At 52.4% G+C, this 14,190-nt stretch overlaps 5 protein-coding genes across 5 annotated transcripts; 3 read left to right on the top strand and 2 right to left on the bottom strand.

The window, feature by feature from the left end:
• Positions 1-102: 102 nt before the first annotated feature.
• On the bottom strand, positions 103-3,477 carry K460DRAFT_138636 (uncharacterized protein). The gene is made up of 2 exons (XM_040926725.1): positions 2,397-3,477; positions 103-2,349 (listed from the first exon to the last, which is right to left on the bottom strand). The coding sequence occupies exons 1-2, from the start codon at positions 3,208-3,210 to the stop codon at positions 425-427; spliced, it is 2,739 nt and encodes a 912-aa protein (XP_040785610.1). The 5' UTR covers positions 3,211-3,477; the 3' UTR covers positions 103-424.
• Positions 3,478-3,745: 268 nt separating this feature from the next.
• K460DRAFT_287552 (U3 small nucleolar RNA-associated protein-like protein 15) lies at positions 3,746-5,442 on the top strand (the record flags this gene model as incomplete). The annotated part of the gene is made up of 2 exons (XM_040928974.1): positions 3,746-5,029; positions 5,089-5,442. 2 exons carry the CDS (start codon positions 3,746-3,748, stop codon positions 5,440-5,442), a joined length of 1,638 nt encoding a protein of 545 aa, XP_040785609.1.
• Positions 5,443-5,707: 265 nt separating this feature from the next.
• On the bottom strand, positions 5,708-7,045 carry K460DRAFT_378282 (ribosomal protein L22; the record flags this gene model as incomplete). The annotated part of the gene is made up of 3 exons (XM_040935057.1): positions 5,708-5,847; positions 5,900-6,874; positions 7,006-7,045. The coding sequence occupies 3 exons, from the start codon at positions 7,043-7,045 to the stop codon at positions 5,708-5,710; spliced, it is 1,155 nt and encodes a 384-aa protein (XP_040785608.1).
• Positions 7,046-7,220: 175 nt separating this feature from the next.
• K460DRAFT_340747 (uncharacterized protein) lies at positions 7,221-12,124 on the top strand. Its single transcript, XM_040931123.1, has 3 exons — positions 7,221-8,056; positions 8,219-8,285; positions 8,540-12,124. Exons 1-3 carry the CDS (start codon positions 7,699-7,701, stop codon positions 11,880-11,882), a joined length of 3,768 nt encoding a protein of 1,255 aa, XP_040785607.1. The 5' UTR covers positions 7,221-7,698; the 3' UTR covers positions 11,883-12,124.
• A 1,053-nt stretch (positions 12,125-13,177) lies between these two features.
• Positions 13,178-14,142, top strand: K460DRAFT_407416 (uncharacterized protein; the record flags this gene model as incomplete). The annotated part of the gene is made up of 2 exons (XM_040937072.1): positions 13,178-13,260; positions 13,677-14,142. The coding sequence occupies 2 exons, from the start codon at positions 13,178-13,180 to the stop codon at positions 14,140-14,142; spliced, it is 549 nt and encodes a 182-aa protein (XP_040785606.1).
• Between the last annotated feature and the right edge of the window lie 48 nt (positions 14,143-14,190).

Raw genomic sequence — 14,190 nt, 5'->3', positions numbered from 1 at the left:
CCTATTTCAATCGAGCTCTTCTCATCAGCAGCAATGCTTCCCACCAGTTGGTGCGACCTCTTCGCCCACTGTTTTAGATGCACACACAAACCCCTTTCGAAGCGCTGCGTTTGACACGAGGCCTACTCTTTTACACGTAGAAGGCGGTATTCTTCGAGTAGGACGTACAAGGAACTATCGCAGATAGACATCATAACTCATGTACCTTATATTGGGCGACTCTGTAAAGCAAGTATATTGCTATCTTTCTTGAGACCTCAGACGTGATTGTGAAGAGTATTCCTTCTTGTAATAACATGAGGAAGTAATGTCCGGTTTCTCCCATAATTGAATTTACTCCGTTCGAGATTGCTTAGAAGGCTAAGAACCTTGGCCGATATGAATGATAGGCGTCCCCGGACATGAAGCATCATTGTTTTAGATCTCAGTCGGCCTCGTCTTCAAGTGTGAGCTCTAGCATGCCACTTGCTACATGTGCTTCCGGCTTGATAGCCCATCGAACGCAAGCCATGCTGACAAGGCCTGCGCTCATTGCCAAAGATGTTAGGTAGGGTTTCGGCATCTCTTCGACCACGGCCTGGTTATCTTTAGGCAAGCCAGTTGACTTTGCACTATGAGAGTAGAAAATACGGGAGGAGAGGAAGGGCACGTAAGTGCTGAGGCGGAAAAAGCGAGGGCTCTGTGTTTCGGTCTTTGATGTGGTAGTATCGGAGCGCTGTCGTGGGGCTTTAACGGTACCTGGAGGGGTGTGTTGTAGCTCTTCGCGGACTTTCTTTCGAGCGGGAGGTTGTTTCTTCGCATGTGCCTGGTCCTTCTTTTCTTGCGACGACAAGGGCGACACAGCCTTATCAACCATAAAGGGACCAACGGGATTGACGTCGAGATCCATAAGACAGGGTTGCCATGTTTCGTTGAACTCTACAGGTTCAAATGAGGCTCCTTTGTTGCGCATGAAGCTTTGTTCGATTACCGAGCTCCCTTGCAGTACTATCGGTGGAGATGCGCTATGAAAGTTGTGCAGATGCTGAAGGAAGGCTTCTTCTGAGGTGTAGAACTCTTGGTTGCATGAGCGATAGCGGTGATGGTTCTGCGCATGCTCGACATGGAACGTACGGTAACCCCCACCGCAAAGATGGCAATGGTGGGCTTTCGCAGAGGGGAAGTCTGGACATAGTGGCGGCCCTACGTTGTCGGCAGCAACATCGTCGAAGCTTTTCAGGAACCGACAACTCCAGACACGACAGTGGGAGTGCTCGTTCATGGCTTGCACGTCCGTAAAGACCTTCAGGCAATAACGACATCTGAAAGACTCAAACGGTGATGCAGAGTACAGGTTTCCCAAGTGGTTCTCTTTTCGCTCAGCCCACCACACGGCGCGATCGAGCTCGCGAGCAATAAGATGTTCGGCGACGTGTTGGCAGCGCTCAGACCAGTCCTTTGACTTCTTGCCACAAAAGCCGCAATGGAGCATCGGGTCGTTGAGCATCATTGGCGCACCAAAACGACGCCACTTCATGGCGAGGTCTTTGCATCCGAAGTTCTGGCCCCCAGCGGCCATCAAGCGAGCCTGGCATCCAGCACGCAGTGACGGGTGCTTAGCGTTTGCAAAATGGACATGATGCAGATGTTGGACGAAATGGTCGCGGCGGTAAAACGTTCGTTCCGATTCGGGCTTGTGCCTGCATTGCTGATACTTGTGTGTTGCCATGTGAGCATCATCAGGATGCTCTTGACCACAGAATGGACAGGACTGTAGCGGTACACCTTTCGTGTCACAACAGATCCAAGTGGTACGTAGGGCGTGCACAGAGTCCTCATGCCGGATCCACTCGTATTTAGTCTTAAAGGCGCGAGGACAGAATGTGCAAAAGAAAGGCAAGTCTTGTTGTGGTTCGCCGGCGTTGTTGACGCCATTGACCTTCTGGCGAGTGTAAGGCGACTCCTTCCATGCCATGCGTCTTCGACCACGTCTTCGATCTCGACCAAAAGACGAGATGTTGCTGCGACTGCCACTTGACGAGACTGTATACGTTGTCGGCGCAGTGCCTTCAGAAGACGCGATTGAATTCATGATGGAGCCCCGTCGTCCTTGCCTTGATTCTGACCATCCATCATTCTGATAATCGCCACTTCCGCTTAGTGAGCCGCTGTCTAGAGCTGCTTGTACGGCGGAGAATTCAACAGCTTCTTCGTGGTACGACTGAGCCAGGTACACAGCCAAAGGTGGTTGTGGTGTTTGCGTGATTTCGTCAGAATTCTTATCAAGAGCTTCAAGGCTATCCTTGGAGAGTTTTGATTTTAGTGAACGAGGGACGTCACTAGGCATCTCTTGGATGGAAGAATGAACGCCTGCATACATTAGCGTGAGTCTCGGACAGACGTTATTAATAACTTGCATCCATCCTTTTTTCTTGCTCGTGTATTATTGAACCAATTGCGGACTTTCTTCACATCAAGATTGGCTTGATGTGCAATGATGTCCATTTCCCAAGAACAAGGATACGGATTCGCAGCAAATTCATCTTCCAGAATTTGTCTTGCTTCAAGTGGGATGCGGCTCTGCGGTCCTTTACGCTTGGCCGATGCGGGTTTCCAGCTCGCTGTGGAGGCCTGGCGGAGTGGTGCGGCTGGTCGGTCGTGAGAGTGACCAACAGGATACTCCAAAACGAGTGAGCTGTTGCTGTTTAGGCTAGATCGATCGAGCTGTGGGAGAGGAGATTCTTGCGGCAGACCAAATGCATCTTTCAAGCCTTCTTCGTCATCTCCACCAATGAGCTCAACATGCTCACGTGCAGGGAAAGACGACGAGGGTGAAAAGGCAGAGTGGCGCTCATAGTAATGTATTGGGTCTTGAATGGCCACGGCACTGTGCATATGCCATGTAGGGACTACCGTTAATTCCACACTTTCGTCGCCTGTCGATGAAGATTGGCCTGGAGAATCAACGAGTGGCCACTGCTGAGTACTTTGAGCGACAGAAGCTTCTTCATAGGTGTTTTTCATGTAAATATCCTGAGGTAAGACGGTATCTGCAGGACAGACTGTCGTCATTTCATCGGTAGCCCAGTCCATGACTGTGACATTGCCGTGAATGTTATACGGCTCAGATTGGTGTTGACAAGGCCCATCATTTGGACGAACGCCATGGTCATGTTCCAAACGGGCAAAGTCGAAGAATTCGTCCAAATTATCATACGCGTTGGTCGCCATGATGGCGCGCTACAGCTTGGGGCCGCGGAGTAAGTCCGAAATGGTTTACCCTGGCGAGAGGCAATCGGTCATCAAAGACTTATTAATGAGAATCGCTCGTATAAACAAACTTAGAGGAAGTGGGTGTCGCATGACAGGGTGAAGGGGCTGCCTCGACATGCACAAGACGAAAGATGATGCGGCTGGCGTTCTTACGATGAAGAGGGCGCAGTGATAATCAGGCAACCGACGCTAGGCCAAGAAAGCCAGCCGTGTGTAACAGCATGATCCAAATATACTCCAAAGTTTGAATTTCCCAAGAGTAGAGTATGATGGAAAGCGTAAACGCTCAAGCAACGAGTTTCGAGGTTGAGGAGTGAAGTTGCGTATATATGAATTATCCGGGTGGGCGGCGCCAGGCGTTCTCAGGTCCGGGAAGGAGCCACCACCCAACTGCGTTAGCGCACCTTCTGTCTCCACCGAAAAGTTCATCCCGCCGAAAAGTTCACGACGAGCTTCACGTCCGTCCGCCGACCGATCGCTACCATACGTCACAATGGCAGCAGAAGTCCAACTAATACAGCCTCTGAAGCTGCCGAAAGGCCCTTCCAATCTCACCTCGGAGCAAAAATACTGGAATGCCTTCGCCTCGGAGCTCCGACTTGACCCATCGCAGCATTCGTCGCCGGTAACGCACATCTCCATACCGCCTCCGCCGCCTTCGAACCTCCATTCTGCGACTCAAGATCTCTTCGCAGTCACCACTGGCTCGCGTGTACAAATCTTCTCCTCAAAGACGCGGAAAGTGGTCAAAACCATCTCGCGATTCGGCGTTGATGATATTGCGCATTCAGGAAACATACGGCGTGATGGCAGGATCTTGGTCGCAGGAGGAGATAGTGGCGCGATCCAGGCATTCGATGTGAAGAGCAGGGCCATTCTCAAGACTTGGAAAGAGCACAAACAGCCTGTTTGGGTCACGCAATGGCATCCCTCCGAGCTCACGAGCCTCATGAGCTGCTCGGATGATAGGACGGTGCGATTATGGGATCTGCCAAGTGACAAGAGCGTGACCAAGTTCAATGGGCATCAGGACTACGTGCGCTGCGGTACATTCATGCCTGCGCAGAGTGGGCTGCTTGTGTCTGGCAGTTATGATCAGACGGTCCGATTGTGGGATTCAAGAGCGGGCGGCAAAGCAGTCATGGTGTTCAAGCACGCCGCCCCAATTGAAGCTGTGTTACCCATGCCCTCGGGAACCGCCGTCCTAGCATCTAGCGACAATGTCATCAGCGTTCTCGATATCGTCGCAGCGAAGCCAATCCATATGTTGCGCAACCATCAAAAGGCCGTTACAGCGCTCTCCCTCGCGAACAACGGCGAGCGTCTACTTAGTGGCGCCCTCGACGGCCACGTCAAGGTCTTCGAAACTACCGGATGGAACGTCGTCGGGGGACTGAAATATCCCTCACCTATTCTCTCTCTCAACGTCATCCCCAGCCAAAAAGAAGACAAGCACATCGCGGTTGGTATGCAGTCTGGCCTCTTGTCCATCAAGACTCACCTCTCCGGCGAACAAAAGGCGCAGGCCAAGGAGAGGGCAAAGGAAATGAAGGCCTTGATGGAGGGAAAGATTGAGGAATATGATCAGAAAAACAAGAAAAGGAAGCGTGGGAGAGGCTGGGAAAAGCGCGTGAGGGGTAAGGACTTCACAGGTGAAGGGGCGGATATCGTAATCGAAGGCAATGCGAGGGGCAAGATCGGGTCAGGACAACCATGGGCACATGTGCTGAGGGCAGGACAGTATGCCAAGGCACTAGATATGGTGCTGGAAACAACGGTATATCAGCCCTCTGCTCTGCAACTTCCAGAAAGACGGCAAGCTAATGCAGATCGTAGGACAACAATGCTCGTGAACAATCCTTGACCCTTTTCACCGCTCTTCGGCACCGCAGCGCTCTCCGAACAGCCCTAATGGGCCGCGACGAGGTGACTTTACAGCCCATTCTGCGCTGGCTCATCAAGAACATTTCAGACTACCGCATTACGAGGTTAACCACCGATGTAGCTCTGGTAGTGCTGGACCTGTATGCAGATCAGCTAGGACGAAGCGAAGAGATTGACAGTTTGGTCGATGCGCTCATGGACAGGGTGAAGGTTACGGTCGAGGCTAGCCAGATTGCGTGGAGTGTACGGGGCATGGTAGATATGCTCACTGCTAGTACGGGGCCAGAGGAGGCTGCAGAAGCTTAAATTGGTCGACTCGATATGTGTCTGTATTTATTTTGCATAGCGCTGGCGTCAAGGGGTCGGCATTACGATCTGGTTGGAAAAGTACTGTAACGCTATCGAGGCATAGAGATACCCGGATGAAGCACGTTCACCTGCTTTGGATGATGGGACGATGGAGATATGTGCTGTTTGAATGGTATATTGTACAGACCCTTTTCAGGCCAGATGCTGTGCTTCCATGACATGTCTAAACCCTTTACATATTCTACATATGTCCATCGTACATCTACCACAAGCAATACTGTCTTTGTGCAATTACTGGCCGATCAGGTAATGCGACCCACAGTTTGCGGTTGTCTCGCTTCTTCTTGATCTCTTCCGAGATGCGCATCCGTGTCTTTTCTTCCTTGAGGAGGACGGAGAAACCTATTCATGTATTAGCCGTGGCTCCGGTTCAACTTGGTTGGAGAATACCCACTCGTTGTCCGATGCGTCAACATGTTAATCATGCCCCTCGCCCTAAACTCAGGCGTCTTCCAGCTCTCACCAGGTCCCACCCACATCTGATCGATGTAAATCTCCGAAGGATCCCTGACTAGCTTCTTGCTCCCGTCTTTCAGCTCCACGGTCGTCGTCTTAGCCTTCTTAGCTGCCTTTAGGGGCTTCTTCTCCCCTTCAGAGGTCTTGTAGTCCCAAAGATCGCGCGGTTTTCCTGCATCTGTGTCCTTTCTTTGACTTTCCCAACGCTTCACAGCCACCTCTTCGCCCTGAAGACCCATGCCCCGTGCGACAATAGCTTCGTTCTGCGCGATTTCGAGGCCCTTGATGACATCACGGGCTACTTTCTTCGGAGAAAAGCGAAGCTGGACGAGCGCCTCGCTGACGGTCTTGCCAGCCAGTTGATTAACGACTTTTTGGAGCTTCTTCACGGATGTGGGGAGGAAGTGCGATTTGTAGAGGCTTTGGCGCTCGGTGCGCAGCAGCTTCTGGGCCTTGGTCATACGGCCATGGCGCTTTACGCCGGAGATGACGAGTTTGCGTTCGAGAGACTTTCGTGCGTTGGCGTCGGGATCAATGTTCATTGCGGATAGTTTCCTGTCATGGTCCCTATCAACTGCTTCTCTTCGCACGCGTGCCTGCTCTTTGAGTTTGGCTTGCTCGGTAGGTGTCAAGTTCTGTTGCCAGCCGGGGATCTCGCGCTCCGGAAGGAACAGGGAGGAGGGGTGCTTGGATAGCTCTCCTTCGCGGAGGCTCGGGCGCGCGGGTTTCGCATTGTTGTCTGCCGCACCCTCCTCGATTTCTTTTTTCTGCAGGTAGCTCTCCAAAATTGGATTCCTGAGCTCGTCATCTGTGTTTCTGGGCTTGAAAGGGTTCGAGATGTTTCGTTGGGCGGTAGCAGGGAGTGACGTGGAAGTTATCCAGTATGTGGAGCGGGGTTGGAAGACAGCGAGGGCTATGCATTGTCAGCCTTGAAATCTGCAAGCCAGATGTTGCGGTGCTGGTGGAGGAGGAGGCATGACAAGCGCATCTCTGGAGCTGATGTGCAAGCAAGGATGCCGGCATAAGAATTTTGTGGGAGCTTACCTGATTGCCCAAGCCGCCGTGAGGGTATTCGAGCACTCATATCGATGTTCGACACCCCAATGGCGCGGTGTTGATGTTGCTTCACAGTCGTAGGGCCCCCAGGAAATTCAGAGGTTGCCGAACGCCGCGCGCTAGCTTGCAGGGGTTCCAGTCACGTGCCTGCTGCGCTTCGGTAGATCTTCATGATCAGCTCTCCCATTCAGATGCGAGCCGGCTGTTGTCCAGCCACGTCCTCCCAAATCTATCTTCACCGAGCAGGAAGGTCGTGTTGGAGGCTGCACATAGCATCCCACATCGTCAGCAGGCAACCCGGCCGCCGGTATAAAGCAGCTCCGGCTCACAAAGCAGCTCCGTCATTACCTGATTAGCTTGGGCCCGAGCTTGACTGGACCTTTTTCCTCAAGAGACCCTCACGACCACGACCAGGCGCAAAGGAATCTCCTCCGTCACGTTCATTACTACTTCGGATCGCGCTACCTTGAACGACAGTTGGTGACCGCCCAGGTCTCCATCCCATGCCGTTCGCTACCAAGATACCGAGGCCTCACAGTCCCTTTAGTTCGCGGTCGTAATAGAAGTACCATTCGACATCTGTCGCGCACGTATAGCTTTGCCATTGGTGTCACGCGTGGAACGTCGATATTGAAAGTCGGGAGCGCAAAATAGGAGAACGCCGCCTCATCCCAGATCATCATGGACATCAATTCGCTATTGTCGCCATCGGACTCGCCTGCGGGCACTCCCACACCCCAACCGCAACCTGCCCTCCCATCGCCTTCAATGCTACAATCGCCGAGCAAGCGCGCAATACGCCAGTTGCCCTCGCGAACGTCGTCGGGCCTTAGCCAGCAGGTCACCTCTTCCCCGCAGCCGCACGCCATCCTCCAACAACTCCCTTCGCCAGGTTACGTCCATATCGCAAACGGCGCAAGAGCGGTACACAGCGCAGCAGGCACACCGCAACCCATCGGCTCGCCGCACGACGCGCGCATAACTCCGCCACACCCTCTGTTTCGGCAGGGGTCGACACCAGGCATGGACACGTTGGCTGGTCAGTACACACTTTCATATAGCATGGGCGGTGAAGCCGAGAAGGTCACATAGGAGCGCTGAGACGCTGAGATGCTGAGGCCGAATGCCCATTTCAGGCAGCAATGTGCACACTGAATGTTATTGTACAACGGGAAGAGTCGTCGTTACTAACCATTCTCAGATCTTGCTAGTATGCAACAGCAGCAGGCATCGCGACAGAGCTCCGTAGGTCATCAGCGGCCAGTCACGTAAGTTTGTTTGTTTGCTTCTCTAATCCCAAACGCCATGTTGCATACAGGACCGTGCATGTGGACCGTGCATGTCCTTATGCTTCGTTTTGTATATCCTAACTCCATAATCTGTCCGAGGGAAGCCCGTGCCGGAGTGGTAAGTGGCGCATTAAAGGCGTCACGCTTGCTCGCGGTCACGGGAGCTGTTGCCTTGTTTGGACATTTGGTTGTTACACAGAAATAGCAATCACCAAATACTAACTACGACCTAGACTCCAACACCTTGGACAACACATCTCTGGTGAATCCGTAGCCAGTATCATGTCGGAGTCATCACCACGACCGCGCAGTTTCGTGACGAGATCCTTGGATCAACAGCACATCGATTGGCTTAATCAGCTCGACAAAACCTTAATTGAGAATCCCTTTGACTATTACAGTCATGTCTCGCTTGTCACCACCCTCCACCAAGGCCTGCAGCATCATCTCGCCTCTTTCGACTCGGATCCGAACTCTTACGAATTAATGCAGACGTTGCGCGACGCGTACCAAACCATGTCCGACAAGTATCCGCTGGGCGAGCTGCTGTGGCATTACCGCCTCAACGACGAGAAAACCCTTGCGAAGAATGTGGAAGAGCACATGGGAGTACTGGAGTTGCACAAGCAAGCGACGCAGGACGAGCCTTATAGCGCAAAGCTGTGGGCCGCTTACGGAGAGTACGTGAGCTATTTAGTCGCCTGTTCATGGGAGCAAGTACCACCAGAGCACTGGTCCGAGGAGGAGAGACTCATTGGCCGTGAACTCTTCAGCCCGCAATTCCTACTGGACGCACTACAGCAGGGTGCTGAGAAAGTAAAGTACAATCTTCAAGAAAGCAACCTCGTTTGGGATCGGTACCTGCAGGTTTTGGAAGAGGATCTCGAGCGAGGTGGCTTCAGCCAAGAAAAGGCGGCTAGAGTGGCTGCAGTCTTCAACGAGCGCCTCAGCCAGCCGCATGCGACGTGGTCGAACACGCTGTCGAGATACTCCTCCTTCAACTCGCGATACAACCAGAGTCACTATGAAGAGGTCATGGAGCAGGCGGTCCAGAAAAATACCCATATCAAGCAGCAATATGCCCATCGAGAGGAGTACGAATTCAAGCTACTCCAAGCGATACAGGCCGGCGACCAGAGCGCAGAGTATCATGCAATGACTCGATATCTCAAATGGGAGAAGAAAACTGCGGGTGTGTATAGCGTCCATCTCGTCAGTGCGCTTTACGAGCGCGCTACTCTCCGCTTTCCGGTAGACCCTTCCATATGGGAAGATTATGTCGAGTTTCTCATCTGGCAAAAGGATCGCTCGGTCGATCTCCTCAACGTGCTGGAGCGCGCGACACGGCACTGCCCCTGGTCCGGATCATTGTGGTCTCACCGCATATTGACTCTCGAGGCGGAACACAAGGCGTTCGAAGATCTCGAGCGTGTCAAACACACAGCAACCGGTTCGGGACTTCTGGAGCATACTAACGTGGATGAGCTCATCAAGGTGCAACTTGCCTGGTGCGGATACCTACGCCGGAGAGCATTCGATGATCCAAGGGCGACAGAAGAGGAGGTTGACGTTGCAGAGGTTGGCATCCGTTCTGCGTTGGAGTTTGTGCAGGAGGTCGGCATGAAGAAGCATGGAAGAGAATGGGCCGATCCCCAATATCGTCTCGAGCGCCTTCATATGAAGTTCTGGCTCCAGCGAAACAACGTTGACGAAGCTCGACAGATATGGGATTCATTAGTCAAGTCGCAAGCTGATTCTTACGACTTCTGGTATCGCTGGTACATCTTTGAGATGGTCTTCTGGTCTGCACACGCTACTCGCAATGAACGGAATGCAGGCCAGCATTTACTACCACCGTCACGCGCAACAGCAGTTCTGGAACGTGGCATGGAGCGTCTCCACACGATCGATCACCCTGAACCGATAATCGAAATGTACATGAACCACTGTGAACAACACGAGTCGGTGCTCAAAGTGCGAAGCGCTACAATCGACCGAAGACGAGCAGAGCGCACAGTCGCGATTCGAAGGGAAAAGGAGCGAGCCACGGCTGCAGCAACAACTGCCCAACAAGAAACTCCAGAGAGTCAAGTCGCAGAAGGCTCCGGGAAGCGGAAGAGGGAAGATTTGAATGTTGAAGGCGACGCTACCCTGAAGAAAAGCAAACTCTCAGACGTAGGGGAAGCGCATAACGCTGCAGCCAATGGACAAGCTAGGCTAGCCAGTGAAGCGCCATCGGAGGCTCGCTCAACTGGGCCGAAAAGAGATCGCGAGCATACCTCTGTCATCGTCAAGAAGCTCCCCGCCGGTACGACGCAGAATCGAATACGCCAGTTTTTCACCGACGCTGGAGCCGTTCGAAACCTGGTAATGAAAGAGGAACAGGACAGCCTAACGGCTATCGTCGAATTCGAGACCTCGGAGGAAGCTGATTATGCCTTGAGTAAAGAAGCGAAAGGATTCGAGGGCCACAACATCTCCATCGAGCGAGGAGAGAGTACAACGCTGTACGTCACGAACTACCCCGCGCACGCCGATGAAGCCTGGCTCCGAAAGCTCTACAGCCCGTTTGGAGAGATCCTCGGCATCCGATTCCCATCGCTCAAGTTCGACACACACCGCCGTTTTTGCTATGTGCAGTTCGTCAAGGCGGAGGACGCGATTGCAGCAACCCAGCTCGACGGCACCGACGTGGAGGGGTTCAAGCTCATTTCCAAAATTTCCGACCCGAATGCCAAAAAGCATCGCGATGGTGCGACCGCTGAAGGCCGCGAAGTCTACATATACCGCCTCAACTTCAAAATTAAGCAGCATGAGATTGTAGAAGCCTTCTCAAAGTTCGGCAAAATCGAGAGGACCAAGTGCCCCATTATCAAAGCTACAGGAAATAACAAGGGCTTTTGCTACGTCGTTTACGAGACCAAAGAGAGCGCCAATGCAGCAGTCGCGGAGATGGATGACAAGAGCTTCTGGGGCTTTGATTTGAAGGTGCAAATTGCCAGCGACCGGGCAGACACGAAACCAAAGATCAAATCGACACTCGAGAATGCTGGTAGCTCGGACACTCACGAATCGACCCCTGGGCAAGCCATCGACAACCCCGCATCATTTAGCGAGCGGACCATTGCCATTCTCAACCTACCTGATACTGTCCCTGACGCACGCATCAGGCCGCTTGTCGAGTCCTTTGGCTTCAAGAAAATCAAGCTCGAACCACAACACGGCGGTGCCATTATCGAGTTCACTTCAGTCGAAGGAGCGAGTAAAGCTGGGTTCGCACTCGACGGCAAGGATTTTGAAGGGAGGAAGCTTCACATTGGAACGGTCCAGGAGTTGAACAAGCAAAAGAGTGAATGGAAAGCGGGCAGCAGCTTCATCCAGCCAAATCGCGTCAACCGGCCAACCGCCCGTGGAGGCGGACGAGGTCGTGGAAAGGTTGGCCTTGGTCGGCCTGGTATACCCAGGGCGCCTGCAACGGCAAACGGCGAGGCGAAGAGTAACGCAGACTTCCGAGCTATGCTGTTGAAGGAGTCTGCAAAGGATTCGGAGCAGGACAAGGATAAGATGGGGAACTAATGGCAGAGGTTAACGATAGCATTTCAGAGTCATCTCATCACTCTGGCGGTGTTCATTCCAGGGAACGGTTTTTCACGGATGGCGTACTGCCGGCTCATGATCACTGCATACTTTGGCGTTTGGGGTTGCTTTTGGTAACGCAAAGGAATAGTAGTGACAGAGAGTTTCAAGGCTCGGTCATGTATGTATGTAGAATAATTTAATAGGGAGTAATTCGTGTCCAATACACCCCTGTTCTCGATGCTCGCATGTACCATGATGCACGTGTATCCGTTCCGCCTGCCGCTGCAACTTGCAGGGAACAAGCCCTGCGCCTCTTACGTGGTACCATGGAGGTGGCAAACATGGCCGTCTCCGGTAGGTCCGTCCCAAGGGTATGGGGCTATTCGGTTGCCTAGTTCCAACAGTTTTTGACAGTATTCAGCAGAAACCACGCGCCCGTATCCAGAACTGGTAATTCTAGTTGCTGTGATAAAAACAAAGCTGCCATTTTTGATATGTAGATCATATGCGGTCGGAATTTTACCCAAATTAGTAGCAGCATAGCTCCGTCCCATTTTGGCGTGTTCCACGCTAGGGTGCAGCTGCTCGTGTCATTCTAGTAGTATACAGTTGAAACGAACTCCCCGGGCCAAGCTTGGAGGGGCTTTTCCTGCTTCGGCGCGGGCAGTTGATGGCTACAGTAGCGCAGCGATCGCCCCTGTTAGGAGAGTGTGCTAGGCTGGGACGAGTGGACGACCAAGCGTCAAAGCCGGTCCCTGCCCAAGGAATATGGCACTTTGCTTCTGATGTAGCTTTGCCTTGTTCAAATTGCGCAGGCGGGCGACGCTGTGGGCGGACAGTGGCCTGGTTTTAAGGTTGTCCGTTAGAGAGGCTCTGTCAATGCGCTTTTTGGACTCGGCTAACTCAGATGAAGCTCGTATTTCAGAGTTTTAGGTTAGCGGGCACCAAGATCCGGACTAGGCCCAAAGCTTATTGGATACGAGCTCCTTCGTAGTAACCGTCCACTGACAGCGGACTAGGGTATTCATTTGCCTAGGGACATTACACCGCCTACGACCTATGAAAGTAGAAGCCATAACCAACATCATTGAGCCAACTCCTATCTAACACAGGGCAAAGAGGGCTCTTCAATTCATGCCCAATCTCGTGTCAATTTCAAGGGATTTTCTTTTAAAGAAGGCGTGGCACTTGCTCGTCCTGACACTACATTCCTTCCACTGTCTCTCAACGGCGATACGCCTTCTAGTAAGCTATAACTATACCCCAACTGACGATTGCTGTCGAAAATTACCATGACGGAATTTGGCGGACAGTGGAGCCAACTGTCCCACCAGGCTGATGATCAGGACTGGGATGCTATATTTGAAAATAGTATGTATGCTTTGGCTGAGTTCCCGTCTGTACATACTTGAGAGTTGACCCCGTGTTAGCTTTGCCCTCAACAAACATTCAAGTATCAGCTTCAGGCTTCACCACGCCTACCCCGTCCCGGACTGCATCATTTTACGATAGTTCGTCCGGGACACCCTGGCCTTTCTCGTCAAGTGCTTCGTTAGATAGCACCAATCCACTTAACGAAATACAGCCAAGTTTAGCTGGACTATTGAACCACCAGCAACACTACAACTTGCCACCCAATGTCCCTTTACAAGATTACAATATGCTTAGTCTATGCAGGGCGTCTGAGGGTACATCCTACGATAGGTTGCAACCGCCAACTCTAAACAGCTCCGGCAATCAAGTTTACGTTCTCCCTCATGCTTTGAAGACCCTGTGCTAATATCCGCATAGTGCTCAATCCCTAGCCTATGGGCCGTGCCAGCGGTCCTATGATCCTACCTCCGCGCTTTTGAATCAAGCCCTCGCCGCATCACTGTCGTTACCATCCGGCGCCTACCCCAACTATTCTAGCACGTTATTTGAACCTCCAGGTCTACACTCGATCCAGCCACAGACCGCTCCTGATACAGCCTACGGTGACATGATTGTGGCAGTCTACCGCGCACCACAATCCAACAAGTACATCTTCAGGTGCTGTGTTCCTGAGTGTAGCGGGACAACCGTCAGCCGCTGGCCGGATTGGACAAGGCATGACAAGGGGTTCCATATAGGCAAAGAGTCGTTCCTCTGGTGTCCTGTTCCAGGATGCAAACGTAGTAACGCCGTCGGTAATAATGGATTTCCCGAAATCAGGAAGGACAAGCTGAGGGAACATATGCGGACTACACATTACTCCGAACTTGAAGACTGGTTTTGAAGTATAGGGATCGACTCGCTGGCAAATATACAGTAGAATTCCAGTTGC

Source organism: Cucurbitaria berberidis (genome assembly GCF_010015615.1).
Source record: "Cucurbitaria berberidis CBS 394.84 unplaced genomic scaffold K460scaffold_4, whole genome shotgun sequence".
Lineage (NCBI taxonomy): Eukaryota > Fungi > Ascomycota > Dothideomycetes > Pleosporales > Cucurbitariaceae > Cucurbitaria > Cucurbitaria berberidis.
The sequence above is the reverse complement of the archived record's forward strand: the minus strand, read 5'-3'. Positions and strand labels throughout refer to the sequence as shown.

Excerpts from the sequence above, each read along its gene's own strand:
- K460DRAFT_340747 (XM_040931123.1), top strand. The coding sequence starts at position 7,699 with ATGGACATCAATTCGCTATTGTCGCCATCGGACTCGCCTGCGGGCACT. Across the intron at positions 8,057-8,218 it reads AGGCATGGACACGTTGGCTG|ATCTTGCTAGTATGCAACAG; the intron begins GTCAGTACACAC and ends AACCATTCTCAG. Across the intron at positions 8,286-8,539 it reads GGTCATCAGCGGCCAGTCAC|ACTCCAACACCTTGGACAAC; the intron begins GTAAGTTTGTTT and ends ACTACGACCTAG.
- K460DRAFT_138636 (XM_040926725.1), bottom strand. The coding sequence starts at position 3,210 with ATGGCGACCAACGCGTATGATAATTTGGACGAATTCTTCGACTTTGCC. Across the intron at positions 2,350-2,396 it reads AGCAAGAAAAAAGGATGGAT|GCGTTCATTCTTCCATCCAA; the intron begins GCAAGTTATTAA and ends TAATGTATGCAG.